General features: G+C 40.9%; 3 protein-coding genes across 6 annotated transcripts; all 3 read left to right on the top strand.

The window, feature by feature from the left end:
• Nucleotides 1-4,735: 4,735 nt before the first annotated feature.
• On the top strand, nucleotides 4,736-6,344 carry LOC145798238 (uncharacterized). The gene is made up of 2 exons (XM_082885746.1): nucleotides 4,736-5,486; nucleotides 5,770-6,344. The coding sequence occupies exons 1-2, from the start codon at nucleotides 4,736-4,738 to the stop codon at nucleotides 6,342-6,344; spliced, it is 1,326 nt and encodes a 441-aa protein (XP_082741872.1).
• Nucleotides 6,345-6,541: 197 nt separating this feature from the next.
• Nucleotides 6,542-6,985, top strand: LOC145798237 (uncharacterized). Its single transcript, XM_082885745.1, has one exon. The coding sequence runs from the start codon at nucleotides 6,542-6,544 to the stop codon at nucleotides 6,983-6,985; it is 444 nt and encodes a 147-aa protein (XP_082741871.1).
• A 7,346-nt stretch (nucleotides 6,986-14,331) lies between these two features.
• Nucleotides 14,332-26,523, top strand: LOC114313607 (glucose-6-phosphate 1-dehydrogenase, chloroplastic). 4 transcript variants are annotated; one of them, XM_028260002.2, is made up of 10 exons: nucleotides 14,332-14,832; nucleotides 19,745-19,935; nucleotides 20,048-20,142; nucleotides 20,233-20,347; nucleotides 20,504-20,709; nucleotides 20,967-21,116; nucleotides 21,215-21,335; nucleotides 21,599-21,828; nucleotides 21,924-22,124; nucleotides 25,936-26,523. In XM_028260002.2, the coding sequence occupies exons 1-10, from the start codon at nucleotides 14,829-14,831 to the stop codon at nucleotides 26,186-26,188; spliced, it is 1,566 nt and encodes a 521-aa protein (XP_028115803.2). In that variant the 5' UTR covers nucleotides 14,332-14,828; the 3' UTR covers nucleotides 26,189-26,523. The 4 variants fall into 4 exon arrangements, with proteins under 4 accessions (XP_028115803.2, XP_028115801.2, XP_028115802.2 ...); XM_028260000.2 differs by lacking the exon at nucleotides 14,332-14,832 and adding an exon at nucleotides 16,811-17,214; XM_028260001.2 differs by lacking the exon at nucleotides 14,332-14,832 and adding an exon at nucleotides 16,817-17,214 and having other exon boundaries at nucleotides 21,054-21,116.
• Nucleotides 26,524-27,824: the final 1,301 nt, after the last annotated feature.

Below are 27,824 nucleotides of genomic sequence, written 5' to 3'. Positions count from 1 at the left end.
CTGCTCGGGATCATCAGAGGATACTGGACTGGCGGCTGAGGTCATGGGATCGTCGAGATAGTTGTCTTCTTGCTAAGACAACTCTATCTTGACCAGGCTTGGAGAAGAGGTAACAATGACCTTACGTTCATGTCATCCGATGCATATACGAAACGTTACTTTCTGCCTGCCACGAAACGTTGCTCTCCGCCTGCCGGCAAGCCACAGACGGCAGAAGGGCTTATATCACTTCTGGCAGAGTTGAGGAGAACGAGCCACCTGTCCAACAGTTTGCTTGGGCTCCAATACTCCTGCGGCCTATATAACGTATCGTATATGCAGCGAGACACAACAACAACAATACAACTAAGTCTTATGCTAAAACACTCTCTCATACTTTACATTAGTGTTCAAAGGTCTATCACTGCCAACCTCTCCCTCTCCAAGCTTGCCTTGACCTCCTCCTCTCCACCTCCGGTGATCCCAAGCCATTGAAGTGCCCGTCATCTTCCCGGACTACCTCTAACCACACCGCTCACCCACATTATACTCTGCTGGGGAAGAGTGGTGCTCGCTTCGCATGGCACCCAAAAAGAACACTGGAACTGGAGTAGCGACGTCCCAAGGTGGCGGTAGGGAGATCCTGGCGGAAACCTCGGAACATAACTCCGGTGGCTCTCCGGAAGAACAATCCTCCCAACCGGTTATAACAAATCAGCTACGTACATTGACTGAGAGCGTCACCTCCCTTCAACAGAACCAACAACTCTTAATGGACGCCCTGCTGGCCTTACAAAGGGCACCTACGCTCCCATCATCATCTAACCCTCTTACATCATCTCAAAATGGCGTTCTGCCATTACCCCAAAATGGCTCAGAAGCCAACCTCACTACGCAAAACGACTCGCGAACCCAAGCGGGAGAACAAACAGCCCCCCCGCTCCCTCCATTAGCTCCCAGCCAGACACCCCCACCACAAGTTGGGTCCATTAGTGGAGTTTCCATCGCAGTGGCTTCAACTGGCTCTCCGGCTCTTCCGGCAAATCAGAACCCTTCCCAGCCATTAACATTGGAGGTCGTAAAAGAGCACATACATAGCCTACTTCAGACAAACAAAGGTCACATCCCTGCCTCCCCAGAATTGGATCTCCGTCCTCCTTACCCTATTCACATCGCAAGTCTTCCATATCCGGCAGGATATACAGTACCCAAGTTTGTTCGCTTCGACGGACGAAAAGGGAACGCCAGAGAGCATGTTTCACGCTTTCTTGATGCCCTTGGAGCTCACCGAGAAGACCGAAACCTCCGCATGAGAGAATTCTCCAAATCTCTCACAGATCGAGCATTCTCGTGGTATGCTAACCTCGCTGCTGGCTCTATTTCTTCATGGGAAGACTTGGTAAAAAAGTTTTACATCAAGTTCTTCTATGTTGAAGAGAGGTTAACCACCCTTCATCTTATGAGGGAAACACAACGACTTGGGGAGGACATCCTCGTTTACGTCCACCGTTTCAGGGAAAAAGCAGTAGACATTCAAGACCCAATGGAAGAACACCAACTGGTATCATTGTGCATTGAAGGAATGATCATGACTTATAAACTCCAGCTGGTCAACCACCACTTCTCTGACTTTTCCGCTTTATGTGCTGCGGCCCGAAACATAAGTGAAACAGTAAGATCAGGGGCACGAATGACAGCACCGCAACCCCACTCATGGCGACCAACAGCACCTCAACCTTCCTCATGGAGGCCTAACCGACGCAACCACGCTGTGTATGCAGCCAAGGGCTCCTCTTGGGGAAGAGAAGACCCGCAGGCAAAAAAGAGAAAGTTCGATCAAATTCCCCCACCATTACCTATCTCAGTGAATGAGGCACAGGCACTCCTCAATGCCTGGGTGGAAGATGGAAAAGTTCACCTTCCCGAGCCAAGGCAACCTGTTAACAAAGAGGATCAAGCGCGGGCAGACTATTGCATATACCATCGTTCTGTTAAACATCCTACTACGGAATGCTGGGCACTCAGATCCTTAGTTTGAAAGATGATGTCTGAAGACGCTTTGGAGTTACCTCGCCAAACAGAAGATGTCTTGAAAGATCCTCTCTCGCGCCATAAGGATAATGGCAAGACAGTCATGATGCTTTCGCATTTTGACGAGATGGAAGAGCCAATGGTGTGCGAGCTCTCTGAACTCCCAGCTCCCACTTGTCCGGATTTTGAGACTAGACGTGTGATAGCACTTAAGAAATCGACAAAGTTCAAATGGTTCTTCGACCAATTCGGCCTGTCTGAAGCAACACGCTTTGAAGCCACCAAGGCCTTTTTAAGACTTGCAGAGCAGAATGGTGAAACGTGCATGAGCGTAAGCGGATCAGTGAGAAAAGTATTTCGGGATAACTCCTTGGCAATAACCTTTACCGAGGCCGACAAACAAGTACCATTTCCACATAGCCGTCCCCTATACGTCCCAGTATTCATCAATGGGATGGAGTTTCAAAGAGGATTCATGGATGGAGGAGCTTCACTCAATGTGATGCCTTATTCTACTTTCCAGACGACCGGGATCCCACAAAAGCACTTAGTCAGACAACCCATCTCCATCACCGGTTTTGGAAACCAAAAAATTAAAACCATGGGTCATGTCCAGTTAGACTTAGTAGTGGGACCGATTCGCTCTACTACTAAGTTTCATGTTATAGAAGCAGAGACGACCTATCAGGCTCTCCTAGGGAGAACTTGGCTTCATAGATATGCTGCGATTCCGTCCACCTACCATCAATGTGTCAAAGCAATCTAAAACAATGAAGTAGTAGCCGTAGCTGGCTCTCAAAAGCCTTTTCGAGTAGATGAAGCTCACATGGCAGATGCAGTATTTTACAATCATGTCGACGAAGACGAACCTCCCCTGCCACTTCGAGGAACTCCTGTACCTGACTGGGATGACTTCTCTGAAGAAGGTTCATCACCACCTCGTAGAAAGACGTTCACCAAATCAGAGCCCTCAAGAAAGCTCCCTAGAGTCACCAGGATTCAAACAAAAGATGGTAGAGTGATATACCGTTTATGACGGTGCGAGGGGTTGGCAAATGTTACCAATGCCGACCCCCAGCTAGACGACGTAGCAATTGTCCATCGTGAACTAAGTGGAGAAGATCACTGTTGCTACACCTTGTCTGCGCTGGCCCAACGCTTGCCAATGGAAAAGAAGAAAAAAAGTAGAGACAAGAAGAGCAGAAAGAGAAAAAAAGTTGTGGCTTTCCCAGCAACGGATAAACACTCTGACAAATCCTATTGTCCTGCGGTAACTCATTTGGATGGAGCCGAAGGCTCAAAAGTTAAACCCCTCAAGGCAGCCATTTCATCTCCTAACCAAGTCCCCGCCAAGCAAGATGGATTGCAAGAAGTCCGACCTGCTCCAGAGTGTTTACAGGATGGTCCTAGGCCCCAAAAACAAGAACTGGAAGAAATCAGCATAGCCTCTGAAGGAGAACCCAGGCGTCCCATCTTCATTTGCAAAGATCTCCTAGCAGAACAGAGGGGGCCCCTCATCGAGTTGATTAAAAAATATTCGGACGTTTTCGCATGGACATATGAAGAAATGCCAGGATTAGACAAAGATGTTACCATGCACCGTCTGAACGTCATCCCCCTGGCTCGCCCAGTCAAGCAAGGAGTAAGATTTTATAAGCCCGAGGTGGAGCTCAACATCAAGGACGAAGTGGTGAAGCTGCTTGGAGCAGGGTTCATCAAACCCATCCAACATCCCACTTGGCTTTCTAGTATCGTCCCAGTTATCAAAAAGAACGGTCAAATTCGAGTGTGTGTCGATTTCAGAGATCTAAACAAATCTTGCCCCAAAGATGAGTTCCCACTCCCAAACATAGACACCTTGATTGATTCAGCGGCGGGTCATCATATGTTCTCATTCATGGATGGCTTCAGCGGCTACAACTAGATCAAGATGGCTCCAGAGGATGCCCCAAAGACAGCATTTCGCACTCCTATAGGCAACTTTTTCTATACTGTAATGCCTTTTGGGCTGAAAAATGCGGCAGCAACATACCAGAGAGCTATGACAGCCATTTTCCATGATATGTTGCACAAGTCCTTGGAATGTTACATTGATGATTTGGTGGTGAAATCCAAAGAGGAGACTAGTCACCTCAAAGACCTCCAAAGAGTTTTTGAACGTTGTAAGAAATACAGACTCAGAATGAATCCGCTTAAGTGCGTATTCGGAGTCACCGCCGGCAAGTTCCTTGGCTGTATCGTTCATCGCCATGGGATAGACCCCGACCCAGCAAAGGTCGCCGCCATCAAAAATATGCCACGGCCAACCAGTCTAGACGAGTTAAGAACCTTCCTTGGTCGGGCATCCTACTTGAGACGGTTTATCCTAGCTATGGCCGAAATAACACAACCCTTCAATTCATTACTGAAGAAGGATGTCAGGTTCATTTGGAATGAGGAACACCAACCAGCATTCGAGGGAGTGAAATCAGCCTTAACATCCCCTCTCTCCATGACTCCTCCTCAGCCGGCGAGGCCATTACTCCTCTACATCACTTCCACGCCGAAATCAGTCGGCGCTCTGCTCGCCCAGGAAATTGACGGACTTGAACGGCCCGTGTACTACATAAGCAGAGTCATCCACGGGGCTGAGGTCCGATATTCCCCCATTGAATGACACTGCCTCGCCCTAGTGTTCGCAGCCAAAAAGCTCCGCCATTACCTTCTTTCTTACCCCATCCATCTCATGACCAGGAGTGATCCTATCCGCTTTCTCCTCACTAGACCAGCGCTTTCCGGCAAGCCAGCTCGCTGGCTCCTATCATTAGTAAAATACGACATCACTTGCAAAGCTCCCAAGGCCATCAAGAGTCAAGCGCTTGCCGACCTCTTAGCTCACTTCCCTAGTGGAGAACATGAACCGCCTTCGGACGAATTGCCAGGTGATGAGTTCCAAGCAGCTGAAGTAAACACCGAAGGAGAATGGAGTTTGAGTTTCGATGGATCGTCCACCTCTAAAGGGGGAGGAGCTGGAATAGTCCTTGTTTCCCCAAATCAAACCGAAGTCAATTTGTCATATAAACTAGATTTTAAATGCTCTAACAACGAAGCAGAATACGAAGCCTTGATATTAGGACTTATGGCAGCACTCGACCTAGGAGTAAGTCTTTTATGTATCAAAAGCGACTCTAATTTGGTGGTCAAGCAGACCAATGGAGACTATGCTATCAAAGAGCCGCCTTTAGCTTCGTACAGAACCATTGTCCAAAGGTTGACAGACAAATTCGACAGGGTAAGGATAGAACACGCTCCTCGCTCCAACAATCGACACCCAGACGCCCTCGCTACCTTGGCTTCTAAAGTAGAATTTGCGGAAGAGTCAACTAAGATAGAAGTATTGAAGCGCTCCATGCCGTGCTCGGTAACAACTATTTTTCCTGAAAAAGAACCCGCCGACTGGAGAGCCCCAATCATCGATGAGCTCCGCGCCCCCTCAGGTAATTACCTTTGTGCGAAATCAAACACTTCACAATTTACCAAGGAGTCCTCTACTACAGAGGGCCTGGGGGTCTGCTAGCACAATGCATCGACCTTGCCGAAGCCAAGTCTAAGCTAGAAGGGGTTCACGATCGTTCTTGCGGAACAGGAGACGTGAGCCTCTATAGGAGGCTACAACGACAGGATATTATTGGCCTACTATGGCCAAAGAAGCAAACGACCTTCAGGGAAAATGCACCAAATGCCAGGAATTCCCTCCAAAAGCTGAATGCAATTTCGCAGAAATCACCTCCGACTGGCGTCAGGTGTATATAGATTACCTCAAAGAAGCATCATTGCCGCCAGATCGCTCTGCAGCTGCAATAATCAAGAAGCGAGCCTCGAAATTCTTTTTGCAAGAAGGGCAACTTTTCAGGCATGGATTTGACGGGAAGCCTTTACGTTGCTTATCGGGAGCAGAAATCCATAAAGTTTTAGAACTTGCTCATGGGCCGGAGCACCAAGGCGGAGCCAAGCTATTCCAACATCTTTTGCATATAGGTTATTATTGGCCTACCATGGAAGCAGACGCCAAAATATATGCCAAACACTGCAAACCCTGTCAACTCCATGGTAACCTTATTCATGCACCAGCCACCGATCTGCATAGTTCGAGCTCACCATGGCCTTTCCACACATGGGCTATGGATCTTATTGGCCCCATCTCTCCACCGTCAAAGGGACACATATGGATCGTAGCGGCCACGGAGACTTACACTAAGTGGGTAGAAGCCATCCCCCTGAAGAAGGCAACAGGAGTTCCGTCTCCAATTTCATTCGAGAATTCATTATATGTCGTTTTGGTATTCCTAGAGTAATCCTGTCAGATAACGGGACCCCTTTTGTCAACTGCCAAGTGGGGAAACTCTTAGTCTCCTACGACATCACACACCACAAATCAACGCCTTACTACCCCCAGGGCAATGGATAAGCTGAAGCAACCAACAAAACACTCCTTAGAATCCTTTCAAGGACTCTCAAGGATTATCAAAGGGACTGGGCACATGTGCTTCCAATGGCGCTCTGGGCGTACAGAACATCCAAAAGAAGACCAACTCAAATGACCCCATTTTCGTTGGTATATGGCACGGAAGCCATCCTTCCAGTGGAAATTACCATACCATCAGCTCGCATGGCCCTCCGAAGCGGAATTAGCCCGTACTCCAGGCCGTCAGAGCTGGAAGTCCTTGATGAAAGAAGGGACAAGGCCCAAACTAATCTTAGAGTTTACCAGAGCCATATAGCTAAAGCTTATGATACTCTGGTACGACCAAGACAGTTCCAAGAAGGTGATTTAGTGTTGCGGGCTGCACCTCACGTCATGAGGGGAACATCAACTCACAAATTCACACCCAAGTGGCAAGGTCCTTTTATAGTAAGGGAAGTCAATGAAAATGGCTATTACAGAATTTCCGAGCCTAATTCTCAAACCCTCTTAAGCCCCATCAATGCGAAATAGTTGAAGGCTTACTATCCTTAGAAATTACCCATTACTGTATAATGTACTACACCAAGATGTATTATTTGGGCTTCTTCAATAAATATCGTCCTTTTTCACACTTATTCTAACTATAATCACAAATAATAAAAGATGACGCTTTAACTCGAAAGTCAGCTCCATTAAGTAGTTGAAGATTTTCATTTCCAAAAAAAAAAAAAAATCATATTTTGAGATAGCCTCTCTCCCTCGCATAACCAAACCCACATGTTGGTTAGCCCCTTCCCCTCGCCTAACTTTTCCATCCAAAAAAAAAAAAAAATCATATTTTGAGATAGCCTCTCTCCCTCGCATAACAAAACCCATATGTTGTTTAGCCCCTTCCCCTCGCATAACTTTTCCATCAAAAAAAAAAAAAAAATTCATATTTTGAGATAGGCTCTCTCCCTCACATAACCAAACCCATATGTTGGTTAGCCCCTTCCCCTCGCATAACTTTTCCATCCCAAAAAAAAAAATTTAAAAAAAAAAAACAACTTTTGAGATAGCGTCTCTCCCTCGCATAACCAAACCCATACGTTGGTTAGCCCCTTCCCCTCGCATAACTTTTCCATCCCAAAAAAAAAAAAAAAAAAAAAATCATATTTTGAGATAGCCTCTCTCCCTCGCATAACCAAACCCACATGTTGGTTAGCCCCTTCCCCTCGCCTAACTTTTCCATCCAAAAAAAAAAAAAAAACATATTTTGAGATAGCCTCTCTCCCTCGCATAGCCAAACCCATATGTTGGTTAGCCCCTTCCCCTCGCATAACTAAAAAAAAAAAAAAAAATCATATTTTGAGATAGTCTCTCTCCCTCGCATAACCAAACCCACATGTTGGTTAGCCCCTGCCCCTCGCCTAACTTTTCCATCCCAAAAAAAAAAAAAAAAAATCATATTTTGAGATAGCCTCTCTCCCTCGCATAACAAAACCCATATGTTGTTTAGCCCCTTCCCCTCGCATAACTTTTCCATCAAAAAAAAAAAAAAAAAAAAATTCATATTTTGAGATAGGCTCTCTCCCTCGCATAACCAAACCCACATGTTGGTTAGCCCCTTCCCCTCGCATAACTTCTCCATCAAAAAAAAAAAAAAAAAAAAAAAAAAAAACAACTTTTGAGATAGCCTCTCTCCCTCGCATAACCAAACCCATATGTTGGTTAACCCCTTCCCCTCGCATAACTTTTCCATCCCAAAAAAAAAATTAATAAAAAAAAAAAAAAAAAAACAACTTTTGAGATAGCGTCTCTCCCTCGCATAACCAAACCCATACGTTGGTTAGCCCCTTTCCCTCGCATAACTTTTCCATCCAAAAAAAAAAAAAAAATTCATATTTTGAGATAGCCTCTCTCCCTCGCATAACCAAACTCACATGTTGGTTAGCCCCTTCCCCTCGCCTAACTTTTCCATCCCAAAAAAAAAAAATTAAAAAAAAAAAAAAAACATATTTTGAGATAGCCTCTCTCCCTCGCATAGCCAAACCCATATGTTGGTTAGCCCCTTCCCCTCGCATAACTTTTCCATCCAAAAAAAAAAAAAAAAAATCATATTTTGAGATAGTCTCTCTCCCTCGCATAACCAAACCCACATGTTGGTTAGCCCCTTCCCCTCGCCTAACTTTTCCATCCAAAAAAAAAAAAAATCATATTTTGAGATAGCCTCTCTCCCTCGCATAACAAAACCCACATGTTGTTAGCCCCTTCCCCTCGCATAACTTTTCCATCCCAAAAAAAAAAAAAAAAAAAAATAACTTTTGAGATAGCCTCTCTCCCTCGCATAACCAAACCCATATGTTAGCCTCTCTCCCTCGCATAGCCAAACCCATATGTTGGTTAGCCCCTTCCCCTCGCATAACTTTTCCATCCAAAAAAAAAATCATATTTTGAGATAGCCTCTCTCCCTCGCATAACCAAACCCACATGTTGGTTAGCCCCTCCCCCTCGCATAACTTTTCCATCCAAAAAAAAAAAAAAAAAAAAATCATATTTTGAGATAGTCTCTCTCCCTCGCATAACTAAACCCACATGTTGGTTAGCCCCTTCCCCTCACCTAACTTTTCCATCCAAAAAAAAAAAAAATCATATTTTGAGATAGCCTCTCTCCCTCGCATAACAAAACCCACATGTTGGTTAGCCCCTTCCCCTCGCATAACTTTTCCATCCCAAAAAAAAAAAAAAAAAACAACAACTTTTGAGATAGCCTCTCTCCCTCGCATAACCAAACCCATATGTTAGCCTCTCTCCCTCGCATAGCCAAACCCATATGTTGGTTAGCCCCTTCCCCTCGCATAACTTTTCCATCCAAAAAAAAAAAAAAAAAAAATCATATTTTGAGATAGCCTCTCTCCCTCGCATAACCAAACCCACATGTTGGTTAGCCCCTTCCCCTCGCCTAACTTTTCCATCCCAAAAAAAAAAAAAAAAAAATCATATTTTGAGATAGCCTCTCTCCCTCGCATAGCCAAACCCATATGTTGGTTAGCCCCTTCCCCTCGCATAACTTTTCCATCCAAAAAAAAAAAAAAAAAAAAAATCATATTTTGAGATAAGCCTCTCTCCCTCGCATAACAAAACCCATATTTTGGGATAGCCCCTTTCCTTCGCATCACCAAATCTCCCCTCACTTCATCTTTCTTTCACAAAATTCTTTTTTTTTTAAACAAAAAAAAAAGAAAAAAAAATCATTTAATTACCGTTTTTTCTTTCCTCCCTCGCCTCATTTTCTTATAGTACCCGAATTTGTTTCATGGGCTTCATCTTTATAGCTCCCATTTATTTACAGTCCTCTATTACCTCATCAATTTAAAAATAAAATAACATAAAATAAAATACAATAAAATTAAATTAAATTAAATTAAATCGCCCCTTCATTATTTCATTTATTTACCTTATTTTTATATTTCTCCAAATTCTTTTAGAGCTTCCCTCGGTTCAGCTTTTCTGTTTACAACCTATAAATCATAAAACAATAAAACTCCTTAACTCGCAATACAATACTAAAATTTGGCCAAAAAGCTCTCCGATATTTATTCTAACAGTTCTTTTTATTCAGCATACACTTCTCCATTATTCGTTATTAATTACTTTCCAACATTTTCTTTTTTTACCTAATTAACAATTTTATTATAGACCTCTCCACTTCTCCATAATACAACCCTCTTTTATTGATCTGCCTCTTGCTCCAAAAAAAAAAAAACAAAAACAAAAAAAAAAACAAAAACAAAAAATTTATATACATTTTAAATAAAATATATATATATATATTTAAAAAAAAAAATTTATTTCGGGGCTCACCTTTATTTTTCAGCCTTTTATTTTCCACAAAATCGCACCATATATATATATATATATGAATCTATACATGAAAACCTAATTCAAATCAACTATGCACAGATCCATACCTTTACAACATTAGGAAGCCCCAATCGCGACGAGCGTCTGCTGTTCTTCTTCCTTCCCCTTCCCGCAGCTCTTCTTTTTCCCCTTCCTGGCTCGTTTCCTGGTTCGTTGCTCCTCTCAGAATCCACCCATAGCAATAACCTTTAGAAACCCAACTTTACCGAATCAAACAGATCGAAACCCAACCCTTGTTGCTGATGGCTCACGCACGGGTCCTTCGATCAAGACCCAAACAGAACCCAGCCCTAGCAACCGAACCAGAATCACAATTCAACTCCCAACAGCCCAATCGACCGCCCCACAGCACCCCCGCGGCTCACCTAACGGCACCTTCTGTGACTCGCAGCACTCTTCTTCCCTCCTTTCTCTCTCTGCCCAACTCGTCTCTCTCCTCCTTTCGCGACTTCGAGGTTCGATTCCCCACCCTCAAACAAACAACACAAAAATCTAGCCCCTCACCATTCGATCCCGTAACAATAGTGTGAGAAAAGCCGTGATGCCTTCGTACCACACAGGCGCTGTCGGGTCTCACTTTGGAGCTCGCCGGCGGCAACCCTTTCCCTCCTTCGTAGCTGTCAACCTTCCTCTCCCAACTATATTCTGGATTCTATAGTCTTTCCCACTAAGTTGAATTCTAGGTTTTTTAGAAAGAGAACAGAAAAGTCTATCCAAACACAAACTTGCCTAGCCCCTCCCTTAATGGTATAAGAAACCCAGCTACGGGTAACCAAATCCATCACACACCCTTCTGTACAATGGGCAAAAGGAACAACCAGAGATCCTGATTCAAAAAAAAATAATAATAATAATAATAACAATAATAAAAAAATAAAAATAAAAATAAAAAAATAAAAATGTATATATATCTATATATATCTGTATATGTAGAGTCCTTATTTTTTTTTTCTAAAACGGCAAGCTCATTTTTTAGAATGGTTCGAATAAGTTCAAGATATACTCAAAATATACACAATCTTTTTACATGGCAATAATGCAACGTTCAAGCAGGGCAAGAGGTTTAAAATAAAAATAAAAATAAAAATAAATAAATAAATAAATAAAATTTATATACATACTAAGGTCGTACCTTCCCAAGGAAAATCTTTAAACCAATCAAAAATTCTCTTTGCCTTACAAATATTAAAAGCAAACTGCAACAACCTTAGACTCTTCAAACAAATCGCTCAAGCTATCGCACACTACCAAGCAGCTCCAAATCAGCTACTATTAGTAGTCTGCTCTAAACCTATAAGTCCAATTGATGAGTCGTTTTCTCCATAGATCGCTCTTCCCAACAAAAAGCTGCAAAAAGTCAATGAATTCACACCTCTTCCCCGTCTTTATAAGAGAGCACAAATGCAGGACAAAATTCATATCCAATTACTAACACTCTCCTTTCAACCCATCCTCTCTAAATGGCTTCCGGCGGCCAGGGGCACCGAGATAACACCGTTTGGCGGCCGGTGAACAAGGCTCCAAACCCAAGAGGTCCAAGCTATAGAGCTTCATGCTCCAGCTCTAAAGTTTGGAGCTCCACTCCTACTCACCGCCGCCCTGTGTGTGAGTTTTTTCGAAAGATGCTCTCCATGCCTCCATGGCAATTCCAAGATCAACTATTCGAATCCCCTTGGATCCAACACCCAATATCTGCTTATACAGTAGTAAAGGTGCCGGAAGAATTCCGGGGTAAAATAAGAGGATGGTACAAGGCACTAACCATTCCAGAACTTTACACAATACCACTGTCCCATACTTGGTTTTTGCTAAACCAAGAAATCAACCTCACTCTCCAGGGATCCACCTGCCAGGCAAATCAGGTGTTAGTCCCACATTTCGAGAGGATCCGTATCAACATCCTCTCACAAAGACCGACAAAAAGAGATCTAGACCACCACATCTCTATCATGTCAGCGCCATTGGTAAACCCAAATGAAGATTTGGGACTTGGATGGGACATAGAGAGCCTTGCAGATCTCAACATAGGAGAAGAGAGCGTTTCCCGTAGTGCCCAGCCAAACATCCCGCTCAACACTTCACTTAACATCCTCTTCTTCAACACTGAGGGTGTTGCTCGCCCCAACTTCCTCCAACACTACATGCACCTACACTCTAGCAGACGCTTCCACCTCGTCATCATCACAAACACAAAAAAAAGAAGGAAGTGAGGCCCAGTTCATGAGCCAAATCATGGGCTTTCCTAACACCAAGACCATTGCCCCCCCTTCTAGCGGTATGGAAAGGGTGAGAGGCGGAATCTGGTGCCTATGGAATGAAGCCGAAATCTCCTGTGAAGTAGTGGAAATTCCCCGGAATCAAGCCATCGCCCAACAAGCCCACATCTTTATCCGGCTGGCTCGCACTGGATGAAATTTAAAATGTAAACTCTCCATGAGCAATCCAAATGCCCCTATTATATCAAAAGCTTAATTTTAGACATCTCTATCTGAATACTTGTCTGCATGAGTTAATATTTTCCAAAACTTTTTAACATAGTCATGCACAAATACTCTCATCAGCTATAAGAGTATCTGTACAGGGGGGCATTATTGTGGGTACTTGTATCAAGCTCAATACGTGGCAAGCCCACATCACCAAAACCCCACCCACGTGGCAGACCAATAAGGCACCACGTCGGGCATGTCGTATGTTTACTACATGGCGAGCCCTACGGGCGTCATGTGCCAAGGCAACCAAAACTATATGCTTAGCCTAAGCGGGAGCATATATACAAGCCCAAATATATCTAGATATGAAGAGCCCTGCAACAGGCAGCACCATGGCCCCACAGGGCCCATGGTCCTTCATACCTAGCTCCAAGGCCAAACAACAATACAATTAGCCCCCGGCTCACTTGTACTTGGATTGATAAACAATGGCTCTCCTAAACATTGAGATAGGCCTGCGGCCCATTCTCTTACTTGATCACTAAGCAGGTCCCTCTCTTAAACATTGAGCTAAGCCCGCGGCCCATTCTCCTACTTGGTCACTTGGAAGCGAGCCCTTGGCTCTCTTAAACACTAAGGTGGGCCCTGGCCCATTTATCTACTTGGATGCCTGGGTTGGGAGCAGGACCCAGGCACTACTGCTCGGGATCATCAGAGGATACTGGACTGGCGGCTGAGGTCATGGGATCGTCGAGATAGTTGTCTTCTTGCTAAGACAACTCTATCTTGACCAGGCTTGGAGAAGAGGTAACAATGACCTTACGTTCATGTCATCCGATGCATATACGAAACGTTACTTTCTGCCTGCCACGAAACGTTGCTCTCCGCCTGCCGGCAAGCCACAGACGGCAGAAGGGCTTATATCACTTCTGGCAGAGTTGAGGAGAACGAGCCACCTGTCCAACAGTTTGCTTGGGCTCCAATACTCCTGCGGCCTATATAACGTATCGTATATGCAGCGAGACACAACAACAACAATACAACTAAGTCTTATGCTAAAACACTCTCTCATACTTTACATTAGTGTTCAAAGGTCTATCACTGCCAACCTCTCCCTCTCCAAGCTTGCCTTGACCTCCTCCTCTCCACCTCCAGTGATCCCAAGCCATTGAAGTGCCCGCCATCTTCCCGGACTACCTCTAACCACACCGCTCACCCACAAATGTAATATTTGTTTACCACATTGTTTTCAAAATCTCTGTTCTTCAATTCTAAAATTATGTTTGGATGTTAAACTAGACTAAAAAGAGAAAAGACAATGAAAGAGAACCCTTTTGTTTTCCCTTTTAACAAGTTCCACCCCAAATTCAATATCCAAACAGGATATAGGTGGAATTGTACGGACCAGCTGAAGGTCAAATTGAAGATGCATGATGGGAGGGTAGACAATAAGGAGAGAATGACAGGAAGAGACACACAAACGCAGCCTAGGACCATCTGAATGTCAAACAAACCTTAATAATCTTTTGAAACAAAAAAAGCTGAGACATATGATTAAAAGTGGATCAAATTTCCACTACCGGAGCTACCACTCAGTGACTTCTGATGTCTGGTGTAGAGCTCGACGATGTACACTTCTTTGACCCGGTTAATGAAAAGTGGGTCCAAGTAGAGACAAGTGGTGAAAAACCAACACCCAGCAGCGTGTTTTCAACGGTTGGGATTGGAAAGTACATATTCATATCCGGTGGGGAAGTGGATCCTAGTGACTTGGACCACCTTGGCGCTGGGAAATTTTCGGGTGATCTCTATGCACTTGACACCGAGACACTAGTGTGGCAGAAATGGGATGATAGCTCAAACTCCGGCGATAATCACCGAGGACCACGTGGATGGTGTGCATATGCTCCTGGGAAACGAGATGAACGACCTGGATTGTTGGTGTATGGTGGCAATTCGCCTAGCAACGATAGGGTCGGTGACATTTTCTTTTTCACTCCTAGTTCACTCCTTGGATGAGTGGAAATGGAAAATGATCATTGATGGGTAAGGTTTTTTTGCTTTTGTTTTTTGTTGTAGTGATTTGCAATGATAATCATGATGATATGTATGTATATGTGTGTCTCTGATGGTATTGCCTCCTTATGTGTGCAATGAATAATTTTGATTTTGATGAGACATTCTTGAGTCTTACAAGAAATGAGAATGAATGTGTTGTACTTTGCATTATGTAGTCTCAGAGAGCATTATTTTTCTCTCTGAATCACCCAATCCAAACGGGATGTTATAAAAGGCCTTCAATCCTTAGTCAAGGATACGATCAGACTGGTGACCGCACCTTTGCCCATTTCCAAGTACTCTGCAATCTTCTCTGTTAACCTATCGAACAGGTCATCCATGATCGCTTCTCCAAACTGACTCACCAGGAAATTAATGTGGCAGGAAACCAGAGAGAACAGAGTAAGATTAAAAAAAAAAAAAAAAAATTGAAGATCAATCAATATTTAGACAGAGACTTACAATATGTATAAACAGAGAGAGAGAGAGAGAGAGAGAGAGAGAGAGAGATTAGTGAGTTATTGGAGTAGCTGGAGTAGCTGGAGTCTCCTTCACCTCCATTCATGTGAAGAACTTGCTCTACTTCCATTGATATGTTTGGATTTCAGCAAGTGGTCTACGTTCTATTTTCCTTGTGCATGGACTTGGCTCTGTCTCCTCCATTTATTTACTCCATCTGAATAAATAATTTTATTTGATTTTTTTATGCTTTTTTTATTAAAAGGATGACTTGCATGGTTTGCTAGCCTAGAAACTAAATAGAAGGAATCTTGACAGGCTTAACAATGCTGGGTAAGATGCACAGGAGATTCACATACACGTTTTCAAGATTCACATCTTCATTTATCCAAAAAAAAAAAAAAAAAGATTCACATATCTTCTAAACCAACAAATATGGAGTTGTAATTTACTCTAAAAGCACATGAGATTTGGGCTATTTTGCAATTTGGTTCACCTTTGCATTATCTTTATCTTTTTTTCTTTTCTTTTTTCTTTTTTTTTTTTGGTCTGTGTCTGTCTCTTGTGGAGGCAGGAAACTGCAGTTTACTTTGAAAAGAAATGTTGAAAAGTTCACTTTCAAATATACTCTCATAATAAAATTTTTACATCTTAATTGTTGATTTGTTTAATAATCAATCTATTAAAAGACTTAATTTCTTGGCACATTAATGTAGGTAAATTTAGAAATTATGTTTTTAGAGTTTCTAGCATTAGTCTTTTATTAATGGAGATAGTTCATCTTCAGAGTCTACACTATTTGGTCCTGTGGCCCCGCACCATGAGTCTTACCTTGATAATCTGTACTGTTGATTATTTAGATTACAAAGTATAGAACATTCACGGAAAAGATTAAGTTGATGTGATAATTATAAACACGTTAGTTTATTACATTTACCTCTAAAATATAATGGTCTAATTTTTAAATAATATTTATCGTTCGTTTATCTAATAATATTTTATGGTTAATTATGATCTCATTAGTTGGCAGACGATTCTTTACAAAACAACCAACTAAATCCCTAATTACTTTATTCCACTACACCATAACTAACTCATACCACTAATTAAATCCTAATAATCAACTTTTTTAAAAAATGTAATATTTATTTAACACATTGTTTTCAAAATCTCTGTTCTTCAATTCTAAAATTATGTTTGGATGTTAAACTTAGACTAAAAAGAGAAAAGACAATGAAAGAGAACCCTTTTGTTTTCCCTTGTAACAAGTTCCACCCCAAATTCAATATCCAAACAGGATTTAGGTGGAATTGTATGGACCAGCTGAAGGTCAAAATGAAGATGCATGATGGGAGGGTAGACAATAAGGAGAGAATGACAGGAAGAGACACACAAACGCAGCCTAGGACCATCTGAATGTCAAACAAACCTCAATAATCTTTTGAAACCAAAAAAAAAAAAAAAAACTGAGACATATGATTAAAAGTTGTTACTAACATTTCTTTAAAGATTCAAACAAGTCAAGGTTTAGTTTGGTGAAGAGAGAGAGAGAGAGAGAGAGAGAGAGAGAATAGACACTAACAGATTTTCCTTTCATTTTCAACAACATAAAAGGGCCTAGTGTGTGCTTGTCTTCATGATTTTATTATGCCTCTGATAATATTTTTTTTAGTGGTCAATCTTTTGATTTCTTTCAATCTCAGCAAAATTTGAATATGGCTATACATTTGAGTTCTTGTTCTTCCCCAACCGCTTTTTCGCTTTCTTCTTCTAGTCATGATCTCATGTTCGCAACAATAACTCATTCCTCCACTTGGGTTTCTCAGACGCGCTCAAAAATTCATTATTGCAAGCATTTTGAGATCAAATCCTCAAATGTGCAACCATTGAATTCTATTTCTTTGCAAACTGGTGAGCTCTTCATTCCACTATATGTTATTCTATTACTTTTGTCATTTTTAATACCAGAGACAGATTTAGGCTTCATGGCACCTAGTCTCCAACTATTCCTTTTACACTTGAGGACTAGTTTCTTCCTCGCAATACTATATGCATTCCTATATGAGTAGGACTTGTAGATAAATAAGTATGGCGAATAGGACTGGCCGGTAAATTTTCTTTTTTTGTAAAATAGTTTTCAGGTTTATTTGGTTTTATTTTTTGTTTTTCCTTTTGGCGGTGGTGAAGTTATTTGCATTATCCGGCCCATATACCCAAAAAGAAAATAATAATAATACTAATAATAAGAATTTGGCCCATTTGATTTTAATCAGTTCAGGCCCAAAGAAAAAGATCCGATGCCGATTAGGGGTCGGATCCAATACTTAAAACCCGAATTTTCGATTCAAACGCAACCACGACGAGCCTGTCTTTTCTAGGTTTGGTTTGGTTTGGTTCTTCCGGTTGATCGTCTCCGAAAGATTCATCTTCTGAGTTCACACACACTGTCGTCATCACTTGGTAGTACAATACAATTAGTTGCTTTATTTCATCTAAAATCCATTAGGGTTTTGTTATTTTCCCCAACTTCGATTTATTATTTTGTTGGTTTAGTGAAGTTATTATTAACTTCTTGTTGTTAAGGATCTTAGTAGTTGTTTTGTTTGTTGGGAAATAAATATTCTGAAGGATTTTAATGCTTCAGTACCTAGTTCTAGTTATGTGATGCATATATGATTGATATAATGTTTTGATGATTGATATAATTAATGCGGGCAAATATGTCGGTTGGGATGCAATTTGTATTAATTAGATTGCCTGAAGAGGTGTTTGAGTTGGGTTTGGTGTAATTTTACTTAGAATGGTTGGTTGGTTAGTTAGAGAGAAAATAAAACTGTATTGGGTTGGTGTGATATGGAATTCCGTTTGTCAGATTTTGTAGTAAAAAATGATTTGTTATGGGAATTTCCTATTTTTGATAAACATCCTCAACTTAGGTTTATTTGGACTGTAATGACTAGTGAGGACTGTAATGTCTCCTGATAATACCTCCATTCATGTACATTCAGTTTTTGTAACTGCAGCACGAAATAATTGCTCCTTGTGTAGTTTCTCTCTCTCAGTTGTTTGACATAGGGTGTTCAAATTACCCAGTGAACCGAAACATCGAACCAAACCGATCTCTTTGGGTTGGATTGTTTTTTTAGTGCATTGGTTTGGTTCTGGTCTTCAAATCATCAAATTAATAGGATTGGGTTGGTTCTTCGTTTAGGTCTTGCCTAAAACAAATCAACCTGAGAACCAAACCTATTTATATATGAGCAAGGATCCTCGGCCGCCGTTTTCGGCAGCCGTTCCATCAGCCCCCAAAACGACGTCGTTTTGGGGGTTTTTTGATTTTTTTTCTTTTCTTCTTCCTCGTCGAGCTCGACAGAACCAGAGGGGAGGGGAGGGGAAGGAGAGAGAGGGGGAGGTGAGGGGAAGAAGAGCCGCCGGTGGGCCGGACTGGAGGGGGCCATAACCAGTGGGGGAGGAGGAGGCGGAGGCGGAGGCGGAGGCGGAGGCGGAGGCGGAGGCGGAGGAGACGGCGGTGCGGCGATGCTGCGACGGCCGGCGGCGAGGCGACGAGTTGCGACGGCGACGATCGGACCTCCCCCTCCCTCCTCCCTCTTCTCCCCCTCCCCTCCCCTCCCCTCTGGTTTTGGATCATCGAAGAGAGAGAGCCCTCCCCTCCCCTCCCCTCTGGTTTTGGATCATCGAAGAGAGAGAGAGAGAAAAAACAAAAAGGAAGAAGAAGAAAGAAAAAAAAAAAAAAAAAAAAAAAAAAAACCCCAAAACGACGTCGTTTTGGGCCCTGCCGGGTAGGGCGGCCGATGATCCAAATTCTTTATATATATGTATATATGTTTTAAAATTTTATTTATTTATATTGACATGTCTTCATCTTATTGCACTATTACAATGGACTTGGTTATACCTAATAATTTTTCATATACAAGAATTATTAGGCAAACGAAGGGAGTACTAGAAACTTGAGTTAGATTTTGTAGTTGATTTAATTTGTATTGATTGTATTAATGGATTTAATTTGTATTGATTATATTTAAGCTTCAATTTAATTTAATTTAATTTGTATAGGCTTGGATTAAACAATATTTTGCTATTTGTTTTTGTTATGTTTAAATATTAAAGACTTGTTTATTTTAATTATTTATTATTAATTGATTTCTTATTTTTAATATAGTGGAATTATGGTTCCAATCTGAATCAACCCGAGCTACATTGGGTTGGGTTGGTTTTGTGCATGTTTGGTTTGGTTCTGGGTCTAAAACTTGAAACCGATCATGATTTGGTTGGTTTCAAATTTAGTGTCAAACCGAACCAACCCGACCCATGAACACCCCTAGTTTGACATATGTCCGTCTTTTTGCAATTCTCTTCTTTGTTTTCTCTTTGTTGTTTTGAATTCCACTGCTGAAGCTGAGGTGGGTTTGTTGATTAGGTTTAGCAGGGAACTCTCTGGCTAAAGAACATGTTGAGACCCAATTCAAAGAGAAATACTTTCACTTCTCCAATACAGAGAACGCCGAGTCTACTCTCAGCATCATTGTCATGGGAGCTTCTGGGGATCTTGCCCGGAAAAAAATTTTCCCTGCACTTTTTGCTCTTTTCTATGAAAACCATCTACCTGAGGTTCTATTCCACATTGCTTCATAAACTTTCAATTTTGTAAATTGTAGCTGTGCATATAAAGTAATATGCCATTTCAAGAAGACATGTTTACCTTTTTTTGTTTCCTATACAGAGTTTTACCGTGTTTGGCTATGGACGGCATGAGATGAGTGATGTGGAGTTGAGGAATATGATTTGCAGAACTTTGACTTGTCGTATTGACCAACGGTGTTTCATTTTTCCCGGAACCTCTCCTGTGTAATACTTTACCCTACTATAGTTTACATTTGGGTTTATTAATCTTTTGGTTAATTACAGGGAAAGTTGTCACGTGAAGATGGATGAGTTTTTAAAAAGATGTTTTTACCATTCAGGTCAGTATAGTTCTGAGGAGCATTTCTCAGAATTGGACAAGAAGCTGAAGGAGAAAGAGGTAGTATGTCTGTTTCTTCAATTCTTTTAATGATATATTATATGTGGAATTCACACTCTTTTATGACGTCATATATTTGAGAGCAGTGGTAACAAAGATGTCTGCACCGCATTAAGCTTTTTTCTGCTTTGACAATATCTAAAAACTTTTCTTCAGGGTCGAAGATTGTCCGACAGGTTGTTTTACTTGTCGGTCCCTCCAAGTGTATTTGTGGATGTTGTGAGATGTGCTAAACGGTGCACATCTTCAGAGAATGGTTGGACAAGGTTCATTGTCGAAAAACCATTTGGTCATGACTCAAAGTCATCTAGAGATCTTACCAAAAGTTTAAAGCAATATCTAACTGAGGAGCAAATATTCAGGTATAGTTATGCGTGTTGATTTAGAGATACATGTCTAGATGCTGAATTTCTTGAATGATTATTAAAAAAGAGTATTAACTCCAATCAAAGAAGATCAAGATCCTGATGAAATGAAAGATCATAATCATGATAATGGATAATCAAAGGCCTAAAGGCTCCCACACTTGAATGAGCACCATGCACAAGTTTGGTGGGTGGGGAGAGAGAGAGAGAGAGAGAGGGAAACCAATCTTTAACCCTGTCAACATTGCTTACAGGATTGACCATCACCTGAGCAAGGAACTTGTAGAGAATCTGTTGGTTCTCCGCTTCTCTAATATTTTTTTCGAGCCTTTGTGGTATAGGAACTACATCCGCAATGTGCAATTGATATTTTCTGAAGATTTTGGGACAGAGGGACAAGGCAGGTTAGTTCAATATGTTCATTTCCGATATCCTTAGTGTAAACTATTTTTCTTTGAGATATATATTAACATTACTTTGTTGCAATTTTTCGTATCTCCAGATACTTTGACAACTATGGAATCATCCGAGATATAATACAAAATCATCTCCTGCAAATACTAGCACTATTTGCAATGGAGACACCTGTCAGTTTAAATGCGGAGGATATTAGGAACGAAAAGGTACTCCTACTCATCTTTGTCTATGGACCCTGATTACCAATTTAATCCATTTGATTTTTGTTACTACTATTATCAGCGTGATCATCACTATTATTGTTATCATTAATTTTCCTGATTGTAAGTTCTTTTTTTTTTTTGCCTCATTTAAAATAATTAATGTCAGTTTTCTGTAACTAAAACTAGTTATCATCTTCACAACCACTGTATTAGAAACCAATTGGAGAGGAATTATGTGATAATTCAGTGATCACAACTTGAATTAGGTCAAGGTTTTGCATTCCATGAGAACTCTCCGACTGGAAGATGTAGTTCTAGGTCAATATAAGGGCTTCAGCGATGGCAGTACATCATACCCTGCCTATGCAGATGACCCAGCAGTGCCAAATAACAGTCTCACTCCAACTTTTGCAGCTGCAACTTTCTTCATCAATAATGCTCGATGGGATGGAGTCCCTTTCCTCTTGGTAGCCGGCAAAGCTCTTCATTCCCGGCGGTAGGTATTTCTTAATCAAGAGGATTATTACTTCGAAATTAAGTTCATTTTTAAAGTTTTATTAATCTGAAAATGCTGTGGCAATGAAAATTCAGGGCAGAAATCAGAGTTCAGTTCAGACATGTACCTGGGAACTTGTACAATCGGAAGTTTGGAACTGATCTAGATAAGGCGACAAATGAGCTTGTGCTTCGTGTACAACCTGATGAAGCTATATATTTGAAGATCAACAAGAAGGTCCCTGGCCTAGGAATGAGATTGGATTCGAATGACCTTAATTTCCTTCATAGAGCAAGGTAAGAGATTTAGAACCTATGATGCACGGATACTTCAAAAAGGGATACGTATCCGTATCGGATATTTATCGGATACGATACTTCTTGGATACTCGTGGATACGTATCGGATACTTTTTAATTAATTTTTTATTAATTTTGGAGTATCAATTTTGAAGTATCGGATACTCGAAGTCACATATTACTTCTAATACTTTGTTTAGTTCTTTGATAAGAGGAATATAGTGAGAGTTCTCTCACATTTCTTCTCTCTACTCTCGTTCTTTTTCTTTGGTGTTGACATATAAGAATGAGGTTTAATTTGTATTATTTACTTTTGCTTTTAGTTTCGGATGTGTCATGAATGTTTGAAGATTCTTAACTTAATGGGAATTCCTTTTTTTATTTATTAATTTGCTTTAGGCTTAATTTTCATGTATATTACATTATTAAAATTATAAAAAATAATTTTTTTTATGAACGTATAATTCCCGCCATACCCCTATCCTACTTTTTTAGAATTTGTTGTATCGTCGTATCTGTATCCCCGTAGTGTTGTATCCGGTATCCATATCCATATCTATATCTGTGCTTCCTACTTTAGAACACATTATGTTAGAATTTACCTACACCTACCACCACCTACTACCACACCTACTACACCTACCACCAATTTACCCTCACCTACTCCTCACCTACTACCCAAACTCTCTCCTATATAATGAGCCACTCTGATTTGTAATATAAGATATCAAGATATATCAATCAATAATACATATATTTTTTTTACATGGTATCAAAGCGATAGATTAGCTCTTGGTGAGCTTCACCTTCCGGCGGGCGGCAACCTTGCCTTCACCGCCCGCCGGACCCTAACCTGTTACATAATCAAATCTCAAACAGACCTGATTCACACCTCCTAAAACATCTCATTTCATTCATCTGTTTCGTACCCTGTTGGCCTTCTTCCTTACCTTGCCGATCGGCGCCACCGCGCTACTTGCCTTGCTGTCACCGCCGTTAGACTTTCCGGCGTTGGTTCTCTACTCGCCGGCCTACTCCTCTCCGTCGCCGCCCTCGCAGATAGCTCGGCGTTGCGCCGCGCCGCCTTCACCACCAACAACAACAACCACAATCACACTAGTAGTAGTAGTAACAATAGCGATACCCAGACACGGACCCTGGATATTCCTGTCACTTGCTACCAGATTGTTGGTGTTCGATATCAAGCAGAGAAGGTCCCACCTAAAACTCCTCTTCGTATCCCTTGGGCTTGGTTTGCCTGGTGCTCTTTGCCTTCTTCAAGAGGTTGGAGAGGAGAAACTTGTGCTAGATATTGGCCAATCAACACTCCAGCATCCAGATGCTAAGCCTTATATTCATGATTTGCTTCTGTCTATGGCTTTGGCAGAGTGAGCAATTGCAACAGTTAGTTTTGAGAAGAACAATATTTCCCACGGATTTGAAGCTCTCCTCTCTGCCTCCAATGTTTCTTTCTCCCCACCACTTCTCCAGAGCCACAAAATGATCTCAAAATCATCATGGACCTCACCATCTCTCTCTCTCTTGAGGAGAATAAAGAAGAAAAAAAAAAAAAGCAGACAGCACATGGGGGCATCCACTTTCTTTTCTTTTCTTTTTTTTATATCACCCACTCCATACCTATTATTTATTATTATTATTATTATTATTATTATTATTATTATTATTATTGTTTATTCTACTTTTTTGACAGGTTATTATTGAAACTACCAACCCATCATTCCACCGCCCACTCCATACCTATTTTTTATTATTATCATTATTATTATTATTCTTCTTCTTCTTAAAAAAAAAAAAAAAAAAAAAAAAAAAAAAAAAAAATACCAAACACCATTGCAAACAATTTACAAATTTGCACCACCAATTATAGTTTATTCATCTCAGGGCACAACTCTGATCACACTTTTACACAAAAAAAAAAAAAAAAAAAAAAAAAAAAAAAAACAACCACATCCACCGGCGGGATTTTTTCTTCTCTACTCTGCTGCAGGTCTCTTCTTTTTGCCTCCGTCTTGGGCGGTCCTTGACGGTGTTGCCTCCGTGTTTCCCACTCCACTGGGCACGATCACTACTCCCTGCTCCTCCACTGCAGCATATGGAGGACCTCCAAATCGGAACATCACGGTGGCCTTCCGCTTCAGCTCCTTGTTTTCTGCCCTTAGCACGCTTATCTCTGCTCGCGCATCCTTATACATGCGTTGGAGCAGAGCCAGCTGGGAGTTTAAATGCTGCACCTCATTTGTCCTACTCTGCAGCCGGTTCGACAAGTTTGTGACCGCCGTCATGCTTTCCACACATGCCTTCAGAGTATACTGATTGGCCTCCACATCCGACTGCACTGCCATTCTTTGCTCCACCGACCGCATCGGAAAGTTCAACGGAGCAAACTCCGGGGCGCTTGGTTGAGATTCCAGTGCCACCGCACCAGTTCTCTCTCTTGTTGACTCGTTGAGGTCGGGAAAGAGGGTGAGCAGTCCACGGGAAGACAAGGACGAGGCCATTTTCTGGGCAACAAAGTGTTACAGACTATTTTCTGGGCAACAGAGTATTACAGACTCTCTCTCAGCAAACGGAACTATCTTTCTCAGCAACACGAAGGATTTTTCAGAGGTTTCTCTCAGTTTTTTCTCTGCCTCAGCCTCTGCCTTCGTCTTGGTTATATAGCCAAGGCAGACACGCGCATCGCGCGACGCCAGCCGACAACACGGGCGCGCTAGCCAAGGCGCTCACGTGCCTCACCATCATGTCCGGCACACCTTTTGATAAGTTAGGCACGTCTTTTGATGGCACGCCTTTTTATGGATTGGGCACGCCTTTTGATGGCACGCCTTTTGATAGATTGGGCACACCTTTTGAGGGTGCAACTTTTTATGGGTCCGACAAGACTCTATAAACTGTCCCGACATTGATTCCGGTTAGCTCCTTTATGGGTCCGACAAGACTCTATAAACTGTCCCGACATTGATTCCGGTTAGCTCCTTTATGGGTCCGACAAGACTCTATAAACTGTCCCGACATAGATTCCGGTTAGTTTCTACAAGGGTCCGACAAGACTCTGTAAACTGTCCCGACATTGATTCCGGTTAGCTCCTTCATGGGTCCGACAAGACTCTGTAAACTGTCCCGACATTGATTCCGGTTAGCTCCTTTATGGGTCCGACAAGACTCTGTAAACTGTCCCGACATTGATTTCGGTTAGTTTCTACAAGAGTCCAGCAAGACTCCGTAAACTGTCACAACAACTGTCACCACATTGTCTTCTACAACGGTCCGACATGACCCCATAAACTGTCTTCTACAACGGTCTGACACCACCATCCAGTGTCTTCACCAACGGTCTGACACGACCATACAGTGTCTCCTATCCTCTTTTATTTTTATGTATTTTCTTGTTTTGTTACTCTCTCCAAACTCAAGTTGGTTAGTTTCTATCCTCCTTGAGTTTGCGGGGGGCTGTTAGAATTTACCTACACCTACCACCACCTACTACCACACCTACTACACCTACCACCAATTTACCCTCACCTACTACCCAAACCCTCTCCTATATAATGAGCCACTCTGATTTGTAATATAAGATATCAAGATATATCAATCAATAATACATATATTTTTTTTACACATTATCAATTTGAGATGCTATTCTCAATATTATAACTATTGAGGCATATGATCTCAAGCTGAGTGTTATCACATGCAATTTACCATGCAACGTTATCACACTTCAAATTTCAATCATTTTTAGTACATGTCAGGAGTAGTAATGGATTTTTGGGATCTGTTATATGAAGGTATCCAAGAGAAATACCGGATGTATATGAGAGGCTGCTCCTCGATTCTATAGAAGGAGAGCAGCATTTGTTCATTAGAAGCGATGAGCTTGATGCTGTTTGGTCATTGTTTTCACCATTGTTGAAGGAATTGGAAGAGAAGAATCTCGCGCCAGAGCTATACCCGTGTGGTAGCAGTGGACCGATTGGACTGCATTATCTTGCTGCAAAGCACAATGTTCATTACACCGACGATAATTGTGAGGGCTATTGAAAATCTTCCTCAAATGTTTGAAACTTTTATTTTGCCTTGAAAATTTTATTTTGCCTACCTTGGATGCATATGTATTATGTGTGATATTTAGTGGCATTGTTAAGATTGACTCAGCTAGTTGTAATCTGCGCGGAAGAATTTCACAGAAGTACAGAATGGGATACATGTGGGCCTTACCTTGTCTCTTTTCTGTGAAATTCTTCTGACTCTGTTCACTCTTGTTGAGTGAATAGATTGTTAGTTATCTTTCTTGTGCGGTGCCAACTGACAGGACAATTGCTTAACTTCAAGGCCGGTGCAAGAATCAAATCCATTTTTTTTTTTTCTTTTCTTCATGTGGGTTTTCTTTCTTCTTTCTCTTTTTCTTTTCTTTTCTGGTTGGAAATGTAATTCACACTACATTTCTTTACAACTGGTAATAATACTTTAGGGATATAATTATTTAGTAATTTTTCAAATCTTTTCCAAAATTTTGATATTTTTTATCTCAAAATATTATACATTTTTTTTTTTTTTTTTTTGAGAACGAAAATATTAAACATATTTGAATGAAGTGAAATGTTAATCACTGCCTAGTAGGCGTATATGTATTCATATTTTATAAGTAAACAAGTTTTAAAAAACATGATTGTTTCATGACTATCTCTACTCATTTTCAAAACTTAACAAAGAAAAAGAAATAAAAGTAAAATCTTTCAATTTATTTTCTTTTTCTATTTTTGTCTTTCACAAATCTAAGAGATTATCAAATCTTTTTAATTTTCCGACTCCAATAACATTTTCTTTCCATCAAATAATACCAAAAACACCCTAAAAGTCTTCCAGAAAATTTCGCTATTGCATTATACAATGGTGCTACGATAATCTATAGCACAATAATAGATTATATTTATAGCAAGAAAAATGCTAGAGGTTTCAAATTTTCTACCAAATAAATGACCAAATGTCTCACATGAGTATGGGGTCTACAAAATTGCGGATCCCACACCCATGTGAGACATTTGGTCATTTGTTTGGTAGAAAATTTAGTGTCCCTAGCATTACCCTTATAGCAATCCAATCACATATGAATATGCCATGTTTGTCCCCCAACAAGTAATATTAGGTAAAAGACATCACCATTGGAACTTGTGTGATAGTTGACACCAATTGCATTTAAATTCATCCTAAATTGTACACCGACAATTTAAATTCATCCCTCAAAACAATTTTGTAACAACTCAAGGGCAACAATAATTGCTAACTATATTAAAAAGTATAAATAAAAATATATGCAAAAAATTGATATGTTACCTTCCAAATTTATTCAGTAAGGTTGTATTTGAACTATGGATTTGGATAAATATTTAGAAAGAAAAAGGAAAAAAAGCATGCGAAATATTACTATATTTTACTTACTTTTTTTTTATTTATTTTAAATCCCTATTCAAATATATTCTCTAAATACAGCCTAAGAGGGTAAAAGAGAGAGAAAAAAATGCAATGTAAAACTTTAATTCAAGCATCACACTTTATAAGAATGCGTCTCAATCACCAAGCCAACTCTTAATCGTGCAATTCTTCACTTTGAGAAATAAAAAAGTAAAAAAATATGTATGATTAAGTAGAAGAATTTTAAAATAAACAAAAATTAAAG

This window comes from Camellia sinensis, chromosome 8 (assembly GCF_055761805.1).
Source record: "Camellia sinensis isolate YWXY chromosome 8, ASM5576180v1, whole genome shotgun sequence".
Taxonomy (NCBI): Eukaryota; Viridiplantae; Streptophyta; class Magnoliopsida; order Ericales; family Theaceae; genus Camellia; species Camellia sinensis.
This window is presented reverse-complemented; position numbering and strand designations above follow the sequence as displayed.

Coding starts and splice junctions, on each gene's coding strand:
- LOC145798238 (XM_082885746.1), top strand. CDS start 4,736: ATGACCAGGAGTGATCCTATCCGCTTTCTCCTCACTAGACCAGCGCTT. Junction 5,487..5,769: donor TGAGCTCCGCGCCCCCTCAG/GTAATTACCTTT, acceptor GCAATTTCGCAG/AAATCACCTCCGACTGGCGT.
- LOC145798237 (XM_082885745.1), top strand. CDS start 6,542: ATGGCGCTCTGGGCGTACAGAACATCCAAAAGAAGACCAACTCAAATG.
- LOC114313607 (XM_028260000.2), top strand. CDS start 17,019: ATGGCTATACATTTGAGTTCTTGTTCTTCCCCAACCGCTTTTTCGCTT. Junction 20,348..20,503: donor AGAAGCTGAAGGAGAAAGAG/GTAGTATGTCTG, acceptor ACTTTTCTTCAG/GGTCGAAGATTGTCCGACAG. Junction 21,336..21,598: donor AGGATATTAGGAACGAAAAG/GTACTCCTACTC, acceptor AACTTGAATTAG/GTCAAGGTTTTGCATTCCAT.